General features: G+C 34.2%; 1 protein-coding gene and 1 pseudogene across 2 annotated transcripts; one reads left to right on the forward strand and one right to left on the reverse strand.

Moving 5' to 3' along the window:
• The first annotated feature begins 1,702 nt into the window (after positions 1–1,702).
• Positions 1,703–26,492, forward strand: Eri1 (exoribonuclease 1). 2 transcript variants are annotated; one of them, XM_076852452.1, is made up of 7 exons: positions 1,703–1,948; positions 5,672–5,850; positions 8,885–9,095; positions 10,195–10,278; positions 11,775–11,884; positions 13,864–13,978; positions 23,661–26,492. In XM_076852452.1, exons 1-7 carry the CDS (start codon positions 1,841–1,843, stop codon positions 23,901–23,903), a joined length of 1,050 nt encoding a protein of 349 aa, XP_076708567.1. In that variant the 5' UTR covers positions 1,703–1,840; the 3' UTR covers positions 23,904–26,492. The 2 variants fall into 2 exon arrangements, with proteins under 2 accessions (XP_076708567.1, XP_076708568.1); XM_076852453.1 differs by lacking the exons at positions 1,703–1,948; positions 5,672–5,850 and adding an exon at positions 6,871–6,923.
• On the reverse strand, positions 20,393–20,935 carry LOC143397287 (BRCA2 and CDKN1A-interacting protein pseudogene; annotated as a pseudogene).

Here is a 26,492-nt window from a genome sequence, read left to right on the forward strand (position 1 = left end):
GGCTGCAATTATGTATATGTTAGGCTTCTCTATATTGTGCCATAAGTTACTGCGGTTCTATTCATTCTTTTTTTCAGTCTTTCCTTGTGTGGGTCATTTTGAATTGTTTTTATTGCTGTTTTCAAATTCATTAATTTTTTTTTGCACCGCCTAATGTGCTACTGATCCATTGAGAGAAATTTTTATCTCTGATATTGTATTTCCCATTTCCAGGTTTTTGTTTGTTTGCTTGTTTTTTTTTTTGGTAGCACTAGAGAGTGAACCCAGGGTCGCTTTTCAGTGTTTAGTCACAACCCCAGTCCTTTTTATTCTGAGAGACAGTTCTCACTAAATTGCCCAGTCTGGCTAGAATTTGCAATCTTCCCACCTCAGCCTAATAGTTGGGATTACAAGCAGTGCTACCATACTTGGCTCCAGAAAATTCTATTTGTTTCTTTTTAAGTCTCTCTGATTTCTCAATCATATTTTCCTTTAAATCCTTGAGAATATTTAGCACATTTACAATACATGTTTAAAGCCTTTCTCTGTTAATGCCATCACTATTATCACTTCTGTATGTGCTTCTGTTGATTGTATGAGATATTTTCCTAGCATTTGACATGTCTCTTAATTATTGATTGGATGGCTAACATTTTGAATCTGTTGTTGAATCCTAAATTTTATTATTTTTGTGGTCGTTATAAAGGATTAGACTTTGTTCCTGCAAGCAGTTAATTTTCTTACCGAGTGGTTTGATCCTTTCAGGGTTTGTTTTTAAGCTTCTGAAGGGTGCATTAATTCTCTTTGATTCCTACAATCCGGGACAAATTTATCCCACTACTGAGGCATGACACTTGTAGGGTATCTACTGCAAGTTGCGTGTTAGTCAGCAAAGTTTCTGGACTTGGTTGCCTGGAACTCAAAGGACTTCCAGTCCTGTGTGAGCTATTAATTGACTTACTGCTCTACAATAATTGTTCTTTCCTGGCCTTGTGGAGCTTCACATGATATATGCACTCATTTTTATTCAGTTAAAATTTCAGATACTCCTATGCAGAGTTTTGAAGCTCTTTACGTGTTATTCATTCCTTTCCAGAATTTTGCCCTCCTAAAAGTCCAACCAACGTGTCCTCTCCCAATTTCTTAAACTCTACTCCTGTCTTCCCAACTCAGTGAGACCTTAGTTGTGAGTTTCCTTTCCCTGAACCAGACAGTTGCCAGAAGGCAAAAAGTCCAGGTGGCATGCGCTGTGCTCATCTTGTTTTGTTTCTCTTCTCTCAGGCAAACAATCCAGAACAGTCTGTTGTCTAACGTCTGAAAAAGAGTTGTCATCTACATGTTGTTCGGTTTTCTAATTTTTAGAGCGGGACATCAAACTGCAGACTCATTTTCTCTTCTTGCGGCAAGGTAAGAAGTCTTGTAAATTATTTCATAAATTGTGTATGTAATGGAAGAAAAGCCTTTTCTTTGTGATGTCCCCTGCCTCCTCCCTCAAGAAATGCTAACGGATGATTTTTTTCAGATGATTTGCTCTAGCCACAGGCTCTTCATCTCTACCCGCCCCCTGGCAGCGCGCGCGGTTTGTCCACGCCCACTCGCTTCCCAGCTCCCGCCTCCCGCTTCTTCCCGCTCCCGCCCTGGGCAGCTGCGCGCTCGTCCCGCGCGCGCCAGCTCACTGCGCCTGCGCGGCGTGCGGACGCCACACGCTCCCGGAAGTGGGAGGTGTCCGCTGGAGTTTGTGTGGCGGCCGCGGGAACGCGAGCTGGGTGGTTTTTCAACGGAGAAAAGCCCAGCTTTGGGGCTTGGTGGAGAGTGAGCGAGTGTGTGCCTCCAGTAGCTGGCTTCTGGCGTGAGAGCCCGCATGGAGGAAGAGCAGAGTGGGCAGCCTAGCGGCGAGGCCGTGGCGCTCTCGCAGCTGGAGGCGCCGCAGCCGGAGGGTGGGGAGGATCCGCAGCAGGCGCATCGCGAGGTGAGCGCTGGGCCCGCGTGCCCCTCGACCCCCCGCCGCCCCTGGGCATCCCTTTTCTCCTGGTGTGCAGCTTAAACCGCAGCCCCAGGGATGCCGGGTCCCCAGCTCGGGGCACCTGTCAGTGACCCCTCAGGGCCAATCAGGATGAGTGTAAGTGGTCCAGAAGAGAAGTTGTGTGGACTGTGGTTTTGTAAGTTCTGAGTGGGAATTCTGCGCTAAACATTCTGCGTTCACTGTTGCTGCTGCCATTCCATCATCAGTAATTGGGAAGTTTTGTTTTGTTTTGTTTTTTAAATAGTACCATTTGCTCTGGAAATGTCGCTTGAAGCCTGCCTCCTTCCTCACAGCCTTCACAGAACATGAATGTGCTGCCTGCCTGCCTATTCTTCGCCTCCCATTTCTGCCCATTTTCTTCTATTATCTCATAGACATAGTATATGATTGATTTTTCTAATGAAATCATGTCACTCTTAGATCCTAGTCACATTGGCAAACATGTAAAGCAAGCTTAAAACTTATTTCTCATCTTATTTATTGGAGAAAATTACTTTTGATTAGCGCTGTACATTGTAAATAATGCTGAAGTTGGTCTTTACCTCGTAATAACAAATCAGTGTTGAGCCCCTTATAAAGTGGGTATTTGCAAGAGAATTCCTAGGTCTTTTGCTCCTTCCATCCATGAGTTACTTTCTGCATACAGCAATAATATTCTTTTAATAATCTGAATTTGGGTGACTATTCCATTCCTTGATTACCTTCTGTTGGGTGCCCGCAGGATCGGACTCCATTCTGTTGCTAGTTTTATCTCACACAATCATCCTTTTTCCTGCGTTGAGCCCCTGGCTTCATTGTCTTCTTTTACAGTGGAAGGTGGTTCTCCTTAAGAGTCTTTATAGGTTCTCTTGCCCAGCATACTCTTCCTCTGGATTTTTGCAAAGCTATCTCATTCTCAAAGAGGACTTCCTTGTGCCCTGTGGAGAACTTTTCCACCCCACCACCTCCTTTATTCTGAGATAGATTTTTGTAAGTAACATCATCTAAGTCAGTTTTAAAAAATAATTTTCAAAAGTTTATCTTTAATAAGAGAAGTGTGTTTGAGTATACTTCATTAATTTGAAACTTTTGAAACTTCTTAGGTTTAGCTATTTGAGGCCTCCGTCTGTTCCAGATTGTTTTAATGACCATCATATTTGTTAAAAATTTATTGTTGGATGCTCTAAATAAATGAGCAGACTTTTTTTTTTTTCCCCAATCAAAAGCAAAGTTGTTTTTTGTTGATATTCAGCTAGTAAATTTCCATTATTACTAGTTTTTGATCCTTTTGTAGATTAATAAAAGCTGTTGCATTTTTATGTTTTACCAGGTAGGTTCAAATTTTATCAGAACTCTTATTTTGGAAGAATTTTAATCAAGATAAGTTGTGTTTTTTTAATGTATAGATGCAAATAGATTAATTTAGTTTTTTTGCAACAAAATTATGGAAACACTAAAACACTGTTTTCAGATTTTCTTGACAGAAAAAGATACTTTTTGATAAGCAGTTACTTTGAAGCTTATTTTTAAACCATACTTTATTTCTTGAAACAATAGATTGTGTTCATTAAAAAAACCAAACTTTTAGAGATCAAACTATCATCCCCTTCTAAGTACAAATAAAAAAGGATAGCAATTTTGGAATATTTAATGTTAACCGTTCTGTGAGGTGAATCTTTCTCTTCCTAATGCAGAATCCATCTCCCTCTTTTTTATATGGCTAGTACTGTGACATTTGACAGATGGACATAGAGACTGGAGCAGAAGGCAGTTCCAATCTCAATTTAGTAAATGAATGTGTTTTTGCAGATTAATAGTATATATGGGGTTTCAAATTTTTCTTTCTGTTTCTTGATGGATTGACTTGTATCCTAGACCTGAAGAAATACTAATCACTGAGAGGAAGACCTTGACTGTGCTCAGAACTTCACTGAAACAAGAGGTCTGCAGTTGGTTGTAGGAGCAGAAACAAATCTTCATAAAAGTCATGATTTGTAGCATATGTAGAAGAGGTGTATTAATTTGTAGTAAATTTTGTTGCTGTAGTTTTACATAAGAATTCCAAGTGAATCTGAGAATAGATTTATCCAAAGAGAAAATTTGCTTAAACTATGTGAGAGTCTATTTTAGTAAGATGGGACTTAAAATTCAATGTAGGTTTAAAGACAAAGAATAAATTATGTTGTTTAATTGTAAAGACAGTAGCCAGGTATCTTTTATAAATCTAATGTGTTAAAAGCTAATTATTTTGTTAGTCAAAAAAGCAATGTAATAAAATTTGTTTTTATTTTTAAATGATAGTTAACTAGGAATCTCATGCTTAATCCTATTTATGGAATTCGTACAGTGAAATTGCTAACCCCTTCCTCAAAGGAGATGAGAATGAGTACTCTGGCACAGTACCTAGCATCACATTTCCAATAAATATGTGTTGCATTAAAGTAAGAGTTTAGAGTGAGAAATAGCCCCTGAACCATCCGGAGTAATTCTAAGCCAGGGATGGCGGCCTTTTGCTGTTATCCCTCCTTAGTCTGTAATTCAAAGTTCACATGGGAATAGTTTAGTAACTTTTGACTAAGTTAATAAGCATTAATATGTTAATAGTATCAAAGTATTTTTGGAAATTCTGAACCAGCTAATATTGAAACCTTACATAGGGGAAATAATTGGATTATAAATGAATCTTTGGAGCATAACATGATTGTAGTTTGGGTTTATCCGTTGAGAGAATAGAATTAAGTCATGTAACAGATTTAAAACGAGAATAGGTTTATAATACTGTAACTATAGTTCTGAATTATTGGATATGTGTGACTTGAAAAAAGTTAAAAAAAAATTTTTTTTTTGAGTTTTAAAACAATACAGTTCCTTTGTTTTGGTACTAGGAAGTTTTTTTTTTTTTTTTTTTTTTAAATTTTGTTTTGTAGTTGTAAATAGACAGAATGCCTTTATTTTATTTGTTAAATTTTACGTGGTGCTGAGGATCGAACCTAGTGCCCCACGCATGCTAGGCAAGTGCTTTGCCACTGACCTACAGCCCCAGCCCTGTACTAGGAAGTTTTGAGTTAGATTTATAGCATATTTTGTTTTTATATTGGATTGAATTAAAAGATTGTCAGGAAGTCACTGACTTACACATGTATAGTGTGAAAGTTCATTTAAAAATTAGCTATTTGTAAGTTTATAAAAAGGTCTCTTTTACTGCCTGTGTTGATAATAAATAAAGTTGCCATTTATTAATAATCACTGCTGGATATGGTATTAGGAACTTGCTATATATGGTCTTATTGCATGCTTATAATAATTCTGCTCATACACTATTTACTGTTACTAAATACCACTTGAGATAAATACACTTTTACTTTATGGGTGAGGAAACTTAAGAGCAAAAGCTGAATAAGTAACCACCCAAGATTATGCTGTTAGTAAATGATCAGCTCAGATGCTGTACTCAGGTGGCTCTGACTCCAACACCTTTTTGTTTAGCGTCATCTCCTTTGAGGAGCCTCATGACTCAGAGAAGGATAAATTATTTTGAAATATTTTTCATCCTGTCCTCCCTCCAGAAGCTGCAATGGGTGCTTTTCCTTGAACATGTAGCATGAAGAGGCCTCAGGAGTTTGAGTCTTTAAATATAAGATGTTTGTACTATTGATAAGCTGTATCCTCTCCCTAATTTTTTTTCCACAGAAAAAGCATCGATGTAGGTTTGATGGCCAAGAAACAAAAGGATCTAAGTTCATTACCTCCAATGGAAGTGATTTCAGTGACCCAGTTTACAAAGAGATTGCTATTACAAATGGCTGTATTAATAGAATGAGTAAGGAAGAACTCAGAGCTAAGCTTTCAGAATTCAAGCTTGAAACCAGGTAACTAAAAATAATTTTTAAAAATTACATGCTCACCTTAGGAAATTGTGAAAATACTGAAAAATTAAAAATTATCTGTATTCATACTTTAATAAACAATTGACAATTCAAGTAAGAATTGTAATTGATACTCTGTACATAAATCTTTGTGTGCAACTCTATTTCTATCAGTCTTTTAAATTATAAAATAACACCATTCAATCAAAATTCAGGACTATGTGCTAGCATAGCTAGGAGTCTATCTAATCAAAACAAATACATTTGAAATTTTTGTATGGTTGCTTTGTTTACTTGATGGATAGTTATATCTTATTAATGATGTTGAATATTTTTTGTTTTTATTTTTCTTTGGCCATTTATATTGTTTTTGTAAGGAGAATTGTCTGAAACCAGGTAATTTAAAGAAATCATTCATTTTTCAGGAATTTTTTTTATTGTTTTAGCTTCTAAAACTAACGCAGAATGATTGTATGTATTATATTTCACTGTGTATTGAAAGAGAAAAAATGTAGCTTAGACAGCTGTTTGTGTATTTTTAGTGAGATAAACACATACCTAAATTTTTAATATATTTTATAAAGCAAATTCCTTTTTTGGGGGGGGGTATAGGATAGGAATGACTTGGAGTCCAGAAAAATGTATAGATTTTTAATGAACAGTAGAATTGCTAGGCATCAAGAAAGAAATTGTATGTAATAGATGAAAATGTATTAAGTTTGGGCATCCTTTAATCCTTATTCCTATCTCAGTAGAATTCCTCCTCTTTGCTTTAAGATAGAGCTTCACTACTTTTCAGAAGAGCACACATAATTTTTTTCCCTTCTAAATTGTTTGTATCATAATTCGTGAAGAAATTTTTGACTTCATTTTTCCCTGACTCTTTCTACTATGAAGGTCCACCCTATAGCCTACAGAAGACTTTCTGAGCAAAATTTTTATCCTTCCCAGGTGTGAAGATCATTTGCTTGCTTCTGGCTTGCATGGGAGCTAGAGATCTAGATGTATGTTTATACATTTATTCAACAAGCCTGTATTGAATTCTAAGCACTACACTAGGCATTGAAGTTATAAAGGTAAATACAGATATGTTTCCCTGCTTTGGAAATCTCACAGTCTTTTGGGAAAACACAAAAATAAATAATTACAGTACAGAGTGGCCAGTACTATATTGGAGGCCTGGTCAAGTGCAGCACAAGGATACAGGAGAGAGTGTTTCTCAGGAATTCAGGAAGGTGACATTTGTAACAAACAGAAAATGGCCAGAGGAGGATATTTCAGGCTTTTTTGTGAAGAAATATTTGACACCATTTGTGAAGAAAATTTTGACTAAAAATCTTTTGATTTCTGTTTTTAGATTTTTTTTATTATATGATTTGCCTTTTAGAAAAAACTACTATAAACCAGTTACAGAACATGAAAACATACCACATATTGAGGCCAGGGCCTATAGTATGTTTTGTCTGCAGTATCTGATATACTGGTGTGCAGTGGGGAAGCAGGGATGTTTAACAGTGATACTGAAATGATAGGTCATAGCAGTGTGAGGAGCACTATACTGAAGTTTGCATTTTACCATGTAAAAAAGAATGGACTTGTAAAGATGGTTGGGTAGGAAGTTGGCATTGGTGCTCAGTTCTTAAGGTAACGAACAGATTTGCTATAGTGCAAGAAGCTGATGGGAGCTATAGCAAAGAGAATTAAGGAAAACCAGATTCTGAATGTGTTTTTTTTGAAGTTGGAATTAGTAAAAGTGGTTGAGTATGGGAGGGAGCAAGGGAGATATTAAGGATGACAGGTTTTTATCCTGAGTATTTAGTTATATGTTTGCACTACTGTTTGGTTTTTCAGGTAGCCATTTAGTTAGTATAGTTTCTCCCCCTGGAAACAAATAAAACAAAAAGGAAAAGAAATTTTAAGACAAAGTACTCTGAAGTAACAGAGGTCACTTACAATGACTTAAAATGAAAGGTGTTGAAGAATTTGCTTGTTAGGTTTCAGTGATTTGGAAAATCCCATAAAACATTTTGTCTTAAAACAACCAACTAGTTGATTATCAGTGTTATCATGGGTAGGATTCCTTTGTCACTGCTTTGTTGAACTTAAGAAAGGAATACAGGCAAAAAAGAAAACAAAAATACAAAAACCTTTCTTAAAGTTCCTAACTGGCAATGTGACCAAAATACCTTACTTGGTACCTAAATATTAATTATAAGCTAGAGCCTTTTATTTTTACTACAATTTTGTATTTATTTGTAGGCCAGTTCATTATTGAGCCAAGTAACAGTGAAGGAAACATAAGCAGTGGCTGTGACATTTTTAAGTTATTGAAGAAATACATATTGTTTGAATATGTGATCACTATTTATCGACCATTGTTATCTATGTAGGAGGACCCTTCCTTTCTCTCCCCTACTCATTTGTATAATATGTATTTTAAAGCTTTTTGAGATATTGAAATTTCCAGATTATATTTTAATTTAAGAAACTTCTATGATAATGTTCTGTGGATTATAGTTTACTCTTAGGATGGTATTGCTAAATTAGTTATACAGATAGTCAACTTTATGTTCTAGGCTCATAATGCTTTTATATCACATGGAGTTTTTAGTTGTCTAAACTATAAATGCCAAAAGAAAGGAGGAAATAGTAGAGTATGTTCAATTTACTTAAATTTTTATCTCTCAAAAGTATATGGCCAATAGAATGATTCAATATTAGTTTTTAGTTTTCATATCATGTCATCTTAATAGATAAGGCAATATGGCTGAGTTAGTGGTATAGGCTGACAAAATTTATAGTTTAAAATACCAAATATATATTAGAGAAATGCTCTTCTATACCATTAAAATGAACTGTTACTTGTGAAGGAAAATGTTGATGTTTTATGCATTTTGCTGATTTAGCTTTGAGTCTTACTTTGCAATTTAGCTAAAGTATGCTATGACTGTCAGTGTTCAACCCATTGCCAGCAGGTAAGAGTTCGGAATTTTGACTGTAAAATTCACCTAAGTAAGTTTTTTATTCTTTTACTTAGAGGTGTAAAGGATGTACTAAAGAAGAGACTGAAAAACTATTATAAGAAGCAGAAGCTAATGTTGAAAGAGAGCAGTTGTGCTGATAGTTACTATGACTACATTTGTATTATTGACTTTGAAGCCACTTGTGAAGAGGGTAATCCACCTGAGTTCATACATGAAATAATTGAGTTTCCTGTTGTTTTATTGAATACTCATACCTTGCAAATAGTAAGTGAATTGTTATATCTTCATTTTATTTTTAGCAGCAACTATTTTGGTGTTCACTAGTAAGTTGGAGGGTCACAATTGCCATTTTAGCTAGAATAGAATTTTAAAGAGAGCTTTTTGCTCTTATATTAGCTTAACGGAAAAAAAAAAAAACTATAATCAAATAATAGTGGAAATAGCTTCTACCCCTTTCCAGTAGCTAACATTATAATAGTGTTTTTTGTTTGCTTGTATCTCAGTATACATCAAAACCACTTGAGGGGGAAAAACAAACAAAAAAAACCAAAATCAAACTAATGTTTGGGGCTGGGTTTGTAGCTAAGTTGGTAGAGCATTTACCTAGATGTTTTGAGGCTCTGGGTTCTATCCTTAGCACAACATCAAAACAAATAAAATAAAGGTATTCTGTCTACAACTAAAAACAAACAAACAAAAAAAACCAACAGATGTTTGGTTCTATTCCCAGAGGTGCTAGTTTAGTTTTTCTGTCATAGGGCCCCTGACATCAGCATATTTTTTTAAAAAAGCGTCATAGGTGGTTTTAACTAATCTTTAAAAATGACAATTAATAACTGGCCATCTTTTTGATGGCAAGTTTATTGAAGAAACGGCTCTTATAACTTTGGTTTCTAAGCAACATAATATGTACGCTTTAGATAATTATTATTAGTACATTCATAGTTCAAGAAATCATAGAATAAATTCCCCAGAATAGTGCTTTTATAAAATCTGAATGAGTATATATCAGAACATCTTATCTATCTGAAAATCACTTTTGTAATAACTCTATTGCCACCAATACACTGGCAGTAAGTATAAAAAGGCTTTGCATGAAAATGAATGGCTTTTTCTGTTGATGGCTCTTCCATAATCCCAGTGACTTGGGAGTTTGAGGCAATAAGTTCATGGCCAGCTTGGGCAATTTGGCAAGGCCTTGTCTAAAAAAAGGCTAGGTGTGTAGCTCAGTAGTCGAGTGGCTCTGGGTTCAATCCCCAGTACCACAAATAAACAATTACCTGGTAATTCTGGTGACTGAATTTGTTGTGTAGGGTCTGTCATATATTGGGTTATATTTTTAACTTGTTATCCTTTTCTTTAGGAAGATACGTTTCAGCAATATGTAAGACCAGAGATTAACACTCAGCTTTCTGATTTCTGCATCAGTCTTACCGGAATTACTCAGGTTATAATTTTGTGTTCCTTTTTCTAAAGCTTGAAAGACGTTTTTTAATTTGGGATTTATTTTATAGATGGTTTTAAAAAGTCATTGTTATGAACAATTTCTGGCGAGTCTTTTTTCTTAACTGTGTTGTGACCACTGGCTTATTCTGCCTATCCTCCTGACTTCCAGACTGTAAGGATACTGAAGATACAGACTAACTAGACTGTGAATGTTTTCCTTGCTTGGTAAAGATCTTTCATATTATAATAAAAAGACTTAGAACTTGGCATGAGGGCTTGGCCCTAGCTACACAGAATGCTGAGGTGTGATGATCAGTTGGGCTCAGGAGTTCTCATTTGGTCTGGGCAAGATAGTGAAACCTACATCTCAGAAACAAAAAGCACATTTTACTTTTCTTTTATGGAGTTGTAATTGTGCATCTAAAGATTTCCTGTGTAAAATGGAGCATTAGCAAAGTAAGTATTATTGTGCTGTACTTGAAGATAAGGTTTAGAATGTATGTGTGTACAACTTGACTGTGTATGTACCTTAATTTGTTTTTTAGTGTGATTTTTTTTGTTGTTGTTGTAGTATTCTAATAAGTAGGCCTTTCGTTCATCCATTTATCTACTCCACACATATTTGACTATCTACTGAAATATATGTTATAGAACTAGGGAATCAGTCTAGTCAGTCTCTGTCTTCATCTTTCATATGATCTATAAGTCAGACAAAATAATCCACGTGATTAGGAAGAGTGACAAATCAGTGTTTTATTAGGATATTGTGGGCATCTATAAAAAGGATTTTTGTATGTGTAGAGGGCTATCCTAGGAAAAGCTTCCTCATGTTGGTGATCTTTGACTGAGTCATGATAGGTAAGTAAGCAGGAAGGAGGGTTGAGCATTTCACGTGTGAAACAGCAGATATATATAGTTCAGGATGGCTCAAATGTGCATGGGCTAGTGAAAAAATGGTCTAGGTAGCCAGAGGCAAATCAGATCATGAAAGCTCTTGTGTGTCCTTTTATCCCAAAGCCTTGAAGAGTGTCTGGAAGATATTGAGAGTGATAGAGTAGGTCAGATTTACATTTTAATAAGTCCAGTTTGGCAGCAGTGCGTGTATAGTGTGGTGTGTAAAGGTGTGAGACTTGAGTTGGGAAGACCACTTCATAGGCTTTGGCTTTGAGCAGATAAGAGATTGCCCTTTTTTCCACTCTGAAGAATCAGTAAGCTACTAGGTTAAGGCCTCTAGAAAGAGAACCATCGGGGATGGTCTTAGGTCTTAATTTTGGGAGAATTATATACCTCAGTTGAAAGTAATATCTACTACTTGGCTATAAACAACTTTTAATTATTTAGGTGGTAGATCTATCTAACTGAAGGAAACTATGAAGAATTTAAAACATAAATAAGCCATCCTCTTATTGATAATTTTCTTCTTGTATAAGTCAGGGTGTTTTGTAGAACTATAAGTGGTTGTCTTAATTTTTACATATTTTACTTGTATATCCTCAGGATCAGGTTGACAGAGCTGATACTTTTCCTCAGGTACTGAAAAAAGTAATTGACTGGATGAAATTGAAGGAATTAGGAACAAAGTATAAATATTGCATATTAACAGATGGGTAAGTATTTAGGGAATTTACCTTTTTAAAAATCATTTTTTAGGATTAAAAATTACCTTATTTAACTTAGGATACCACTCTAGGGCCTTTAATAAATAAAAATATTTATTAAAATATTTCAATAAATAAATATTTGGTAAAGGCTCTAGAGTCATCCCATAGGAGATAGTATTTTTCCCTTTCTTATTTTTATTCCTACTTAAATTTTGAATCCTAGAGATCAAAGAGGAGGGAAAGCAATGATAACATTTTAATCCAAGACTAGAGATCTAGAAAGAAAAATATTAATATGTGAAACTAAATGTCTTTCCTAAAACTGATTTTAATCACATTTGCCTTCTTGCAGAAGTTCAGCTTGGCATTCAAGGTTTCTCATCCCACTGTATCCATTTAGCCTAATCCACCTGCCATTATTCATTTTTAGTCAGACTGCCCATGAATTTACATGGTATATCCTTTCTTTATGTGCTTCATGTTTTCCTGTCTGCTGAGAATCTCTTTCTCATTATTTCTTTGTCATTATTCAAAGCCTTAATGTAGTCTTTTTACCCAGATTTTACATTTCATGTTGTTTGTTAAAGTCTTATACCCTATATGATGTTTTCATTCTGACTACATATTCTTATATCTAACGTTTATTCATGTAGGACTTATTTTTGCAAGGAAATTAAAAATCATTTTAGGGTAAGGATTTTTATTAACCAATAGTTTTCCACAGTGCTTAAATGCTGAGTCCCAAAGTATATGTCCAACAAGCATTTGTTAAGTGAAAGGCTAAATGGGAAGATCAGAAAGATTAAAACCAGGATTACAGACATTGTGCAAGAGCAACTCCTCTGCCATAATGCCAATAAGGTTGAAGAAGAAAATCCCAAATAATTTCTGTTTTAAATTGTAGATGGTTTGTACTCTAACGCTGAGATGTTGCCAACCTGAAGAATTTGGGAATCTCTCATATAAGAGCATTGAATTTAATCACAACATAGTTGAGTTTAGAAGTTTGGGAAGATGTTGATGGACCTTTGTGGAAATCTGTCATTGATTTTAAACATGAATAAGCAATATTCCTGCTAATGTTGATAGGTGCTTCTATCATACCACAGTATATGCAGTTCTGTAAATACCTCAAATTCTGGGACAAATCATTGGAAAACCTGTGCAAAACAAAAACAGTAATTGATACTTTCAGAAATATTTGGACAGCTAGGCAAGCAACTTCTCAGGTTCATTGGAGGTTGCTTCAGGATATTAAAAGTACACAGAAACAGTAGGATCCTAGAAAAAGGCACTTGAGTTTAATTTTCCTAAAATACATTTGAAAGCGTTCCTGTTGTGCCAGGGTAGCTGCTGAGTTGAAGCCTTTTTTATTTCCTGCTGAATGTTATAATTTCTATTGCTATTCTGATTCCCCTTGTCTAAGAAAAACCATGTATGAACCAACACAATTTCTATATTGCATACTCAGTATCGACTACCTTAACTAAAACATGTTGATTGGTGTTACAGAAAGATATAGGTTGCAAAACAGATATTTTAATCCCATTATCTATAAGCATTCTATGTATTTGTTTTTTGTTGCATTTTAAAACTTATCTAAGAACTTACTAATATGGCATACCTGGCATTACACAGTTATCTTAACAATTACAAAATAAAAGAGAGAAGGAAAAAAAAACAATTTAGCAAGACAGAAGACTGTCCAGTCATCAGCACCATAAAAACAATCAAGATGAGCCTAACCAAATTTAGTTTGTGAAAAAAAACTAATATGCCAACTTTCATCCCACCTTTAAAGTTAATTTATGAAGTAAGGTGTTGTAAAAATTAATTCCTAATTTTCTAAGTTTGATGTTTTGTGTGAATATGGGAAAGTTGATATGTGTAGATTAAAAAAAAATAAAATTACTTAAAATACTCATTTGTGAGAATAGTATAGCCCTTACTTTATCCTCTTTTTCCCTATGTTTCTGATTTATAAGTTCGTGGGATATGAGTAAGTTTTTGAACATGCAGTGCCAACTGAGCCGGCTCAAATATCCTCATTTTGCTAAAAAGTGGATCAATATTCGAAAGTCGTATGGAAACTTTTATAAGGTAAGATTTTTATGTCACTGATTGTATTATTCTTTTAAAAATGTTTTTATTAGTGCACTATAGTAATACATAACAGTGGGATTCATTTGGACATAATCATATGAACGCAGAATATAAATTGCTCCATTTCAGTCCCTGGTGCTTCTTCTTTACCTCCCCTCCTCCCTTTGCCCTGATTATCCTATTATTAATGAAAAGTTTGATGTTTTGCATGTACACTAATATGTGATTTTCTAAGTGTTTTTTACAGAGGAGTTCTATATAATTAATTGTTACTTACTAGATTCCCATTTAGTTATGTTCAATTTAGAAAGATAGACCATTTTTCTCCATCTGTTTATTTAAATAGGCAGACTATATATTGAAATGGCAAAAGTTTGAAAGAATGTAAGGCTATTCATATGTGGAATGTTTGTGGAACAAACGGTTCACAATGGATTTTAATTTTACTTTACGTCAAAGTTAGAACATGTGTAGAGTAAATTTTAAAAGTAGTACTACAATCCTTATAACAAATGCGGTCATCTGCCACGGCCCTCAGCAGAACTGGTTCTTATTCTCCTGAGGCATACGTTTTCAACTATTAAAAAAACTGTTATGTCAAATATTCATCTTTATATTTCTAAATTGCATGCATTTACTGTTTCTTGCATTTTCACTTGATATATCTATTGAATTCCTGCATTGAAAGATGAAGGTTTAGTTCCATAAACCCTCTCCTGCTTCTGCATGTCCTTCCCTGCTCTGTATCTTTTGAATTTAGTTGTATTACTTTTGTAGTCAAATCATTATTTATTATTTATGGTCTCTGACTAGAGAGTATTCACAACTTTTCTCTAGATTTAGTAATTCTTTACTCTTTACTTATTTCATTACTCTCTATTCAAACTGAGTCACTTCTCAATATTGAAAATACTTAGGATGTGTATTGGTTGTTCAAGGACTACTTACCTGAAGCCTTTAATCTTGTTCAAAGCTGAATAATTTGTTCTTTAGTCTTCTATGATCATCCTAGGGGATTTCCTTTGCTTCTCTATTATGTGTTAATACCCCCTGTGATCTTTCTCCCTTCAGTTTCATTTTGGTTAAACATTCTAAAGTAGTTTCATGAGAAAAGGTGTTTTTCCTTAAAAACCTTTTTTTGTCTCTTTAACGTTTTGTTTTTTTAAAAAAAACTAAGAATATAGGGAGAAAGACACATTCATACATTGCTGGTGAGATTGCAAATTGGTGCAACCAGTATGGAAGGCAGTATGGATATTCCTTGGAAAACTGGGAATGGAACCACCATTTGATCCATCTATCCCTCTCCTTGGTTTCTATACCCAGAGGACTTAAAATTAGCATACTATAGTAAACATAGCCACATCAATGTGTATAGCAGCATAATTCACAATAGCTAAATTGTGGAACCAACCTAGATGCCATTTAGTAGATGAATGAATAAAGAAAATGTGGTGTATATATACACACTAAAAATTACTCAGCAATAAAAGAGAATAAAATCATGGCATTTGCAGGTAAATGGATGGAGTTGTAGAATATTATGCTAAGTGAAGTAAACCAATCCCCAAAAACCAAATGCTGAATGTTTTCTTTGATATAAGGATGCTGATCCATATTGAGGATGGGGTGGGGGAGCATGGAAGGAATAGATAAACTCTAGATAAGGCTAAGGGGAGGGAGGGGAAGAAAGGGGGCAGATGGGTAGGAAAGATGGTGGAATGAGATGGACATCATTACCCCAAGTACATGTATGAAGACACGAACGGTATGACTCTACTTGGTGTATAGCCAGAGACATGAAAAATTGTGCTCTATGTGTGTACTGTGAATCGAAATGCATTCTGCTGTCATATACAACAAATTAGAATAAATAAATTTAAAAAAACCAGAAATATGTATACAGAAGAGTAGAGTTGGACACATTGTTTGAAAGTGAATGCCCTTGTAACTTTCATCCGCTTTACTCTTTCCTTTCCCCCCCAGAGCTAACCATATTTCATGGTAATCATTTTTTTGTTTTTCTTTATAGTTTTAATATTAATATGTATCCTTCTGTAACTTGACTTTACTTATTTTTGAACATGATATAATTAGTATTATAATGGCTGAAGTATTTATTTTGCTTTTTTGCTTAACATTGTGCTTGAGAACCATTCATTGTATATATGGCTGCATCTCATTTACTTTATTGCTCTACAGAATTCCATTGTGTGAATATACCTGTTTATTAGTTCTACTTTGGCTGACCATTTGAGTTATTTTTAATTTCATACTTTTTCAAGTACTGCTGCTATAAACATTTTTATACATATCTTCTGATGGCTTTGTGCAATCTGTTTCTGTAGGGTTTAAACTTAAGAGTGGAATTGCTAGGTCAGTGTATTGTTGACATTACTAGATGATTCAAAAATAGTTTTCCAAAAGTGTACCAGTTTGCACTCTCATCAGCAGTGTGTGACTTTACATTTGGTCTAGGTCTTTGCCAGCATCTGATAATTGCCAGAAATTCTAAATGTTTGTAAATCTGATGGATGTGTGTAACCATATCATTAACCTTCTGACTTGTATTTTCCTGTTTACTCATAAGGTTGAACTCCTTTTTTTTTTTTTGTATGCTTATTAGCCATATAGATTGATTTTTTTGTGAAGTCCCTGTTGAAGTCTTTTGCCCAGTTTTTTGAAATTGGATAGAAGTTTCGTTATTAGTTTATAGATCTTTATTTTGGAGCTAGTTCTTTGATTATATTTGATAATTTTTCCCCCTTTTTTGATTTTTCTTTTCACTCAATTTATGATTTCAAAAATTTGTTATGGAAAATTACAAATACATAGAATAGAAAGGTGTAATGAATCCTCATGACCCAGTTTCAACAGTTACAAATTCATAGGCAATCTTGTTTGAGCTATATCCGCACTTTTCTTTTCCTTATTATTTTGAGCAGACATCATCTCATTTGACCTGTAACTATTTCATAAAATAGGCTCTTTTGATACACCATTATTGCACTAAATAATTAAGAGTAATTTCTACTGTTGTCCAGTAGTCACGTGTAAGTTTTCTTTCCTCTCCCTTTTTCCCCCTAGCAATTATTGTATTTTTCTTTCTTTTTTTTTTTTTTTTTTAAGGAACAGTTATTCTTTTTTCAGTAGTATAAATTTTACTATTGTATTCTGCAGTGTAGTTTCAAAGGTGCCTCTGTCCTCTTAGATTATGTAACTTTGTAGGGACTTGATCACCTGTAGGATCTTTTTTGCTATAGTTCCCAGATGATAATGCATCCTTATATTAGACCATTCTTTCTCAAACTTGGAACTTAGATGAATAATTTATTTTAAGACTTGTTAATAGTTAACTAAATCTTAAGATGATTTTTAGGTCTGAATAAAAATATCTATAGCTTGTAAAACATTATTGTAATTATAACCATAATACAGATACTATAAGGCAATACAATTGCCAGTGCTCTTGAGTAGATTTTGGCCATTTCATTGTGTGTGGTTTCCCTTCTTTCATAATAGATACCAATCGTAATGCCAATTACAAATGTAAGTAGAAGAAAGTTACAGTTTTCTTTTTTAAAAATTTCCTCCTTTTTTGTTTTGTTTGCTTTATTCAGTTTTATCAGAAATTTCTACTGTGTATGGTGGTAACATATGGTTGATGGTATGTAGTTTATACCAGAGTTGTTTTTGTTTTTTCCCATTTTTTAAAGTAAAAATGAGTTTTTACCCTACATCTCTTGAGGGTGGAGGGTAGAAATGGATAATTAGAGAGTAATTTTTTTTACTTTTCATAAATTTAAAAAACTTAGAAGGTGCTGAGTATGGTGGCACATGCCTTTAATCCCAGTGGCTCATCACTGAAGCAAGAGGTTTCTTTTTACTTCATTGATTTGTTACTTGAAGTGGATCATTTTCTCCGTGGTATTATCAGGACTTGTTTAGCTGGTTGTGATAAAAAGTCAGTAGGCTGAGTCTTGCAGCTCATCTTTAAACCACTCTACAAAATCTCCCGCTTGTTTTCCTGCCATTCACCATTTAGCAACACCTTGTTGAGAACTTTCCACCTAAGCCAGAGGAAGCAGGAGGATTATGTGTTGTCTATCCATGTTTTCATTTTTTTTTTTTTTAAAACCAACATCCTGAAATGAATTTGCCTTTGATTAAGTTACTGTTTTTCTTGCACTATCCAGGACTTTTTATCTCTGAGATTTTTTGTTTATGTATGATAAAATATGTGTAACATAATATTTACCATCTTCGTCATTTTTAAGTTTACAATACATTGGCATTTTAAGTACATTGTTATACAGCCATCATCACATCCATCTCCAGAACTTTTTCATCTTCTATAACTGAAACTCCGTTCCTGTTGAACTTTCCCCGATTTCTAGACCTGGAAGTCATCATCCTATTTACTGTCTTCATGAATTTAACTTCTTTGTGTAGCTCTTATAAGTGAAATCATACAGTATTTATTCTTTTGTGATTTTACTTGGCATGATATCTTCCAAGTTTTTTCACATTGTAGCTTGTACCAAAATTTCTTCTTTTCTGAGGCTGAATAATATTCATTGTATAATAATTTCCTTACTATCTGAATAATGTTCCATTATATGTATAGATCACACATTCTAAAAATTTATTCATCCCTTGCTAGATACTTTTTGGCTATTGTGAATAATGCTGCTATGAAGATGGATAGTCAAATATCTGTTCAAGTTACTCCTTTCAATTTGGGATATGCAGAGAATTGGAGGTGGTGGTCATATGCCAATTCTATGTTTAATTTATATTTTGAGGAATCTCCATACTATTTTCTCCAGTGGATTTACCATTTTTTTCTCCTAGTAATTTACATACCAATAATTCACAAATTTCAATTTTTCCACATCCCTGCCAATGCTTGTTATTTTTTGCTTTCTTTTTGTAATGGTCCTTCTAGTACATATGAAATAGTATCTCATTATGGGTTTGATTTGCTTTTATCTAGCTTTTAGTGATAGTGAACATCTTTTCATGTGCTTATTGGCCGTTTGTGTTTTATCCTCAAAGAAATATATAAACATGTATGGCAAGTTCTCTGCCCCTGTCCCCTTTGATTTTAACCATCCATAAGAATTTTTTTTAAAAAATTTATTTGTTTTTAAAAAATTCAAATTCATTATCCAGAAAAGATTAACAGTTTTATTTATTATTTTTATAAAGCTAAACTGCTAAAACATTGAAATATTTTGACTTGCATTAATAATTTATGTTCCCACATTTATATTAATAATTCACACACAAAGGAAAATGGAGAAATTGCTAATACCTGATTTCTGTCACCTACTTTTCCACTTAAAATCATATACTTAGGTATCTTTTGACCCATGGGAAAAAATAACTAATGTTCTGAACTACCAATAACAGAAGAGAAAAAAAAAATTTTGAGAGTGAAATGTTTTTCATCATAGTAGATCCATGTAGGTAATATGCTTAGCTGGATGTCTTTTCACATAATTGTTAAACATTTGGCATGAATTATACAGGTTTATGTCTTCATAAAGGCAAACCATGTAGACTTCATTTGTTTCAGACTCTTTGGGGTTCTTTGAGACTTCATATGAATCTTGGGATGGAATTTTCTATTTCTGCAAAAAAAAAGATTGCTGAGGCTGGCTTTGAACTAGTGATCCTCCTACCTCAGCCTCCCAAGCCACTGGGATTATAGGCATGCATTACCACACCAAGCTGTCATTGGGATTTTGGTAGGCATAGCATAGAATCTGGAAATCCCCATGGATGATTATTTATTTATTTATTGGGGGACATGGTCTTGTAAGTTCCTGAGGAAAATCTTGAACTTGGGATCCTCCTGACTCAGCCTCCAGAGTTGCTGAGATTACAGACATGCACTACCATATTGGTATGTTGATATCTTAATATTAAAAATAAGTCTTACAGTCCTTGAATATGGGGTGTCTTTCCATTTATTGATACTTTTTTCCCAGCAATATTTTGTAATTTCACTGCATAATTCTTTTGTCTTGATTTATTCCTAAGTACTTCATCCTCTTAATGTTATTTTATTTTTTGTTATTGCTGTCATTATTCAGCATTTTACTCATGTTACAGAAATCTTTTAGGAGAAAAATGTCATGCAAATGGGCTAAAAAGTCTAAAGGAAATTAATCCACTTTATTCCATTTAAAATCTTAAAAAATATGAAAATTACTGTTACAAATAATCCAAACTCTTCAAAAAGCTGCTTTTAGACTCTTTCTTCCATTCTCCTCATACTACAGTTGTTTCAATCAAGGCCAGGACTCTTTCTGTACCTACATATTCCATTTAAATCACATTTCTGAGTCTACTTGGGGAATAAAACCAAACAAGCTACTGTTTGAAGGCATTTTCAGAAGTCTCTTACTGAAGCTGTTGGTGCATAGGCAGAGCAATCTGAGGAGGGACATTAATGAATCTTTCACTTAGGAGAAAGCCCATAGGCTTGGTGGTGTCATTTAAAAGCTTGTCCTTCTGTTCAACCACACTCTTTTCACAGTTCTTCTCACAGAAGCTTAGAACCAACTCTTTAATTTGTTCAGCACACTGGGTATCCTTTCTTTCAGTTAAATTTAAAAGGCTTATAAAACCAAAAATTTCATTTTCATCTGCATCATCATCATCACTGTCTTCTGAAACATTTGTTTGCTTAATCACACTTCCAATACAGTTCTGTTGAATTAAGAGATCTGTTAGTTCTGCAGTGTTCGCAGGAGCCTTTAGGAAAAGCTGCTGCAGTAATTTCTTAATTCCGTCATAATTATTATCTGAGCTGGAATAAGCTTCAAATTCAATATTCACTTCCTCGCCAAGGACCTCGTCTTCATCCTCTTCTTTGACATTATCCTCATCATCTTCGTCTTCATGTTCATCCTTGACTAAGGCCTTGTTTGGCCCGGATGCCATGCTGCCGTCCTTGATGTTATTTTAAATGGGATTATTTTTTAAAATTTTCATTTTGGGTTTTTATTGTTAGTGTATAGAAATTCAACAGATTTGTGTATTGATTTTGATCCTGCTTCTTTGTGGCTTTTTGTTTGTTTTTGGTTACTGGGGATTGAATCCAGGGGCAGTCAAACAATGAGCCACATCCCCAGTCCTTTTTTGTATTTTATTTGGAGATGGGTCTCGCTGAGTTGCTTAGGGCCTCACTAAATTGCTGAGGCTAGCTTTGAACTCATTGTCTTCCTGCCTCACCATCTCGAGCTGCTGGGATTACAGGTTTGTGCCACTGCATCCAGCCGCTGTTTTTTTATATTATAGTTCCAATAGGGTTTTTTTTTTTGTGTGTGTGTGTGTGTGTGTGGAATCTTTATGATTTTTCTATACATATCCTCTGTTACCCACAAATAGGTAATTTTAGTTCTCCCCTTTTGGATAGCTTTTGTTGTTTTTTGTGTGTGTGTGTGTGTGTGTGTGTGTGTGTGTGAGAGAGAGAGAGAGAGAGAGAGAGAGAGAGAGATGAGAGATACATACATACATACATACTACCACTGAGTTACATCTCATCCATTTTATTTTTTGTGACAGGATACCAATCGCACACATGAGCTTTAAATTTGTAATTCCCTACCTCAACCTCCTGAGTTGCTGGGATTTCAGGTGTGTGCCATTGCACCTGGCCCTTTTATTCTTTTTCTTACCTAATTGTTCTGGGTAGAATTTCTAATACTCTGTTGAAAAAAGAGAGTGTAGTAAATATCTTGTCTTGTTCCTAATCTTATAAGAAAAGGTTTCAGTCTTTGACTACTGAGTATGATGTTAGCTATGGGTTTTTCACATAGTCTTTATTTTCAGGTACTTTTCTTCTGTTAATTTGTTGAGTGTTTTAATCATGAAAGGTTAATTTTGTCAAATGCTTTTTCCTTCATCACTTCTTATGGTCATGTGATTTTTTTTTTTCACCTTTATTCTGTTAATGTGGTAAAACATTGATTTTTGCATGCTGAATCTTTTTGAATCCCAGGAACAAATCCTACTTTGTCATTGTGATGATCCTTTTTTTTTTTTTTTTGGTGGTGTTGGGGCTTGAACCTAGGGCCTTATACAAGTGAGGCAAACACTCTACCAGCTGAACTATATCCCCAGCCCATGGTAATCCTTTTAATATGTTGCTGAAATTTGTCTGCTTTTATTTTGTTGAGGATTTTCTTTTTTTCTCAGGTACCAGGGATTGAACTCATGTGCCCTTGACCACTGAGCCACATCCCCAGTTGTATTTTGTATTTTATTTAGAAACAGGGTTTCACTGAGTTGCTTAGTGCCTCACTTTTGCGGAGGCAGGTTTTTTTTTTTTTTTAACCTTTATTTTATTTATTTATCTTTATGTGGTGCTGAGGATTGAACCCAGGGCCTCGTACATTTGAGACGAGTGCTGTACCACTGAGCCACAACTCCAGCCCATGAGGCAGGCTTTGAACTAGCGATCCTCCTGCCTCAGCCTTCGAGTCACTGCGATTACCGGTGTGTGCCACTGTGCCTGGCTTGTTGAGGACTTTGTATTGTGATATTCAGAAGGGATATTGATAATTTTCTTCTACTGCCATCTGGTTTTGGTATCAAAGTGGTGTGGGCCTTACAGAGTATGTTAGAAACTGTTCACTCCTTTTCATTTTTTTGGGAGTAGTTTGAGAAAGATTGGTGTTGATTCTTTAAATGGTAGAATTTATCAATGAAGTTATATGGTCCAGGGCTTTTCTTTTATTAGGAAGTTCTCAATTAACTGATTCAATCTCCTGTCTAAGAATAGATTAGTCAAATTTTCTATTTCTTTATGATTCACTTTGGTATTTTGTATTGCCAGGAATCTGTCCTTTCCACCTAAGTTATTCATTGTATTGCAAAGGTTATTTTTAGAAGCATATTTTCTAAGTGATATTTAGAGGAGGCATAGAGTGTGTGCATTGTAGTTGTATACCTTACAATGTTATCATTGTTCTTTTGTATATCATTTTTGCTTTGTGATTCTACCAGTAACCTTTTGAATAAACAATACAGCTGTTAGTCCTATTTTATAGATGAATCTGAAGCTCCGTGATACTCAGGTGACATAGCTATACAAACCATAGAACTTTAAACTTAAACAAATCTTCTTGATGGGAATATGCAGAAAATATAAAAGTTGTTCTCAGAAGTGAAGGAGCTTTTTAGAATTTGGGAAATGTGAGTTTTGGGGGTTTATCACAATGGAGCAGTTTTTAAAAATAGGTTGAAAAATACCACGACATCATCTTTCATTCTTGAACTTCCTTATTTTTAGTTATTTTAAAATGGTAAATATTTTTATTACTATCTAAAGTATTTGTAGAAAAATATCATGCAAAAATATTAGGTTAAAAATGTGAATCTTCAACTTAGGTGTTCAGAACAGTACATTTCCTTTAATAAATGATTTGTTTAAGTATAGTACTGCAAAGGTTTTCAATGTCTGAGAATTCTAGCCATATTTTCAGTTAAAATTCTAAGATCATTTGTTAAAGCTCTGAAAATTTGAGTTATTTATTTGCTCATTGATCAAGAATATATTGTCCTTTGCCCAACATAATTTTATTACTACTATTTTCAGTTTCTTGTTTTTCTGTGACTTTATATTACAGTTTATAACACTAAAGAATTATTGTTTATATTTCAGGTTCCTAGAAGCCAAACCAAACTGGCAATAATGCTTGAAAAATTAGGAATGGATTATGATGGACGACCTCATAGTGGTCTTGATGACTCTAAGAACATAGCACGAATAGCAGTGCGAATGCTTCAAGATGGATGTGAACTCCGAATCAATGAGAAAATGCATTCAGGACAACTAATGAGTGTGTCCTCTTCCTTACCAATAGAGGGCACTCCAGCTCCACAAATGCCACATTTTAGAAAGTAATAGCTTTTTGTCTGGGGATCATTCTAACTGGAGTTTCTACAAAAGAGGTAGCAGATGGATGCTCATTGACTGCAGTGCAAATTTCAAGCACCTTAAACATGAAAAATCTTTGTTACAATTATATGTATATATATTATGTATGTGAACAGATTTTGTGGGAGGGCATATTGAATTCTTTCTCACCAGCACTTTTGATATGAGCAGTATTTGTTACACAGTAATGTCCTGCTTATAACTAAATTTTTTAAATTGTCCAAAATTTTAAGGTGTCCAAGATGTACTCTTTTTGATTTTAAAATGCAAAATTTTATTGACTCTTCCCTTAAATGTCATATTTTATTGTTGTTGAGATATAGAATGTATTTCTGAATTAACGTCATTTCATTAAATCATTCTTAAAATGCCAAAAAAAATTGAAAGGTAGGCCTATATTAACCTTTGGGTTTTATAAATGTAGTCCTCTTGACTTTTGAAGTTTATATATGAAGTTCAACTACAGTCCTCTCTCAGTACTCTTGGGTTTAGTTCCAGGACCCGGTGTGGATACCTCAAGTCACTTACATAAAACGGCATAGTATTTACATATAACCTACGCACGTCCTCCCATATACTTTAAATCATCTCTCATTTATCATACCTAATAAATATAATTACTATATAAATAGTTGCTGTACTGTATTGTTTAGGGAATAATGACAAGGAAAAAAGTTTATTCTGATACAAACAGTGTAGACTAACCTACATAGTATAGGAACAAGATGTGGGACGAGCAATGACCAAACAACATGTGCTGGAGAGAAACTAAGCATCTGTGGAGTGGCAGGCTGCAGCAGGGTGTGCTCGCACATCACCTTTTTTTGTGAAGATTCAGCGTAGTGCTGGACATGTGGAAAATTCAAGTTTTGCTTTTTGGAAAATTTTCCCCCAAATATCTTCAGTCTATTGTTGGTTGAATCTACAGATGTGGATCCCAGACTGGATATATGGCGAGTTTCGTAAAAATATTTGGTGTACATATCTGCTTTTTTTTTTCTAACTTATAATTGCAAAACTTGAGATGGATTATAGGGTTAAAAATTAAGTTACTAAAGAGATTAATGAAAAGTAAAAAATGAATACTATTTCATAGGGCTGTTGCTCAAACTTTATAAAATAATGAGTTCTTTTGGATTTGATCGATTAGTTCCCTTCCCTCTTATGATATATTTGCCCTAATTCTTAAATCTAAGATGCCACACTTAGAAGTAGACATTTAATATTACATTTGTATTTAGTTTTATAAATGAGGTTAAAGTCAAATAATGTTTCCTACCATATCTTATGCTTTTATTTTTAAAACCTCCATTGGCCACTAGTGTTGTTTAGTTAGTCAATATATTCTTGATTGTCAGACTTCACTTAATATATGACCACTAGATATTGAGTAGTTCTTAATTCTAAAAACAAAGATGGCTTTTGGATTAGTAAAGTTGATAAAATAAGACTCTTATTGGAGACTAAAATATGTATTTTTAAGAATTAAATTTCCTGTGGCTTTCTCATGGACATTGCTTGCTTTTCTTTTACCTTGTAATACTTGTGATTCTACTTTAGTGATTTGTGTATCGTAATCAAATGAATTAGCAATGATTTCCTGACACTGATGCATAGAAGAAAAGTATGAAAGTAGATACTTTCTTGGCATGAGAATTTTCTACACAGGGTTGTGGTTTTCTTATTTGACCCAGTGAAGTTCTGCCTTTGAGCAATAATGATGTAATAATGAACAATATTGTGTAGGTAATATAAGGCACAGAGAATTAATGTCCTTAGATAAAACTTATGGATTATAGTAAAACAGTGAATCCAGAAGTTTTAAGTTTACAGTAAACTCTCGGAGTGAGAGGGATATATAAAGTATCCTAACAGTTTTAAATAATTTCCTCCAAATTCTTACTGTGCCAGGACAAAGGAGTAGAATATAGCAAATCATTGTTGAGTTGATTGTGGATGCCAGGAGGCCTACTAGACATATTCCTTAGGTGATTCTTCTACATAGCCACCTTACTAGAGGAACAAATACATGCCCTAGTAAAACTAATTGCTTCCCACCTTCTTCCATAATTGCTTAGGAATAGATGAAACTACAGTTAGAAAATCTTAGAATGGCAAGGAAATATTAATTGCCCTTTTACTTTTTATATCGAGTTGTTTGTTTATTCTTGCCAAGTACCCAAGTACTGAAAAACTCATTTCTTTTGAAGAACTTCACTATTATAAATTCTCAGTACCCTTTTGGCTCAACCAAATATTTTACTGTCTTAATTTCTTTTTTAAAAAACAAATTTATTAGTGCATTATAGTTGTACATAATAGTGGGTTTCATTTTGATATTCATAAATGCATATAATATAGTTTATTCCATCTCAGTCCTCAGTACTTGCTGTTTCCCTTCCCTCCAACCTCCCCAAACATGTTCTCTTTATTTATTTTTAATTGGTACATTATAGTTATATAAAATTGGAATGCATTGTAATATATTCATACCTGCACAACAGTTTGATTGACCTCATTTCGTTTTTTTTTTAACTACTGCTGAGTCTTTGCTCC

This window comes from Callospermophilus lateralis, chromosome 4 (genome assembly GCF_048772815.1).
Source record: "Callospermophilus lateralis isolate mCalLat2 chromosome 4, mCalLat2.hap1, whole genome shotgun sequence".
NCBI lineage: Eukaryota > Metazoa > Chordata > Mammalia > Rodentia > Sciuridae > Callospermophilus > Callospermophilus lateralis.

Excerpts from the sequence above, each read along its gene's own strand:
- Eri1 (XM_076852452.1), top strand. The coding sequence starts at position 1,841 with ATGGAGGAAGAGCAGAGTGGGCAGCCTAGCGGCGAGGCCGTGGCGCTC. Across the intron at positions 9,096-10,194 it reads ATACTCATACCTTGCAAATA|GAAGATACGTTTCAGCAATA; the intron begins GTAAGTGAATTG and ends CCTTTTCTTTAG. Across the intron at positions 13,979-23,660 it reads CGTATGGAAACTTTTATAAG|GTTCCTAGAAGCCAAACCAA; the intron begins GTAAGATTTTTA and ends TTTATATTTCAG.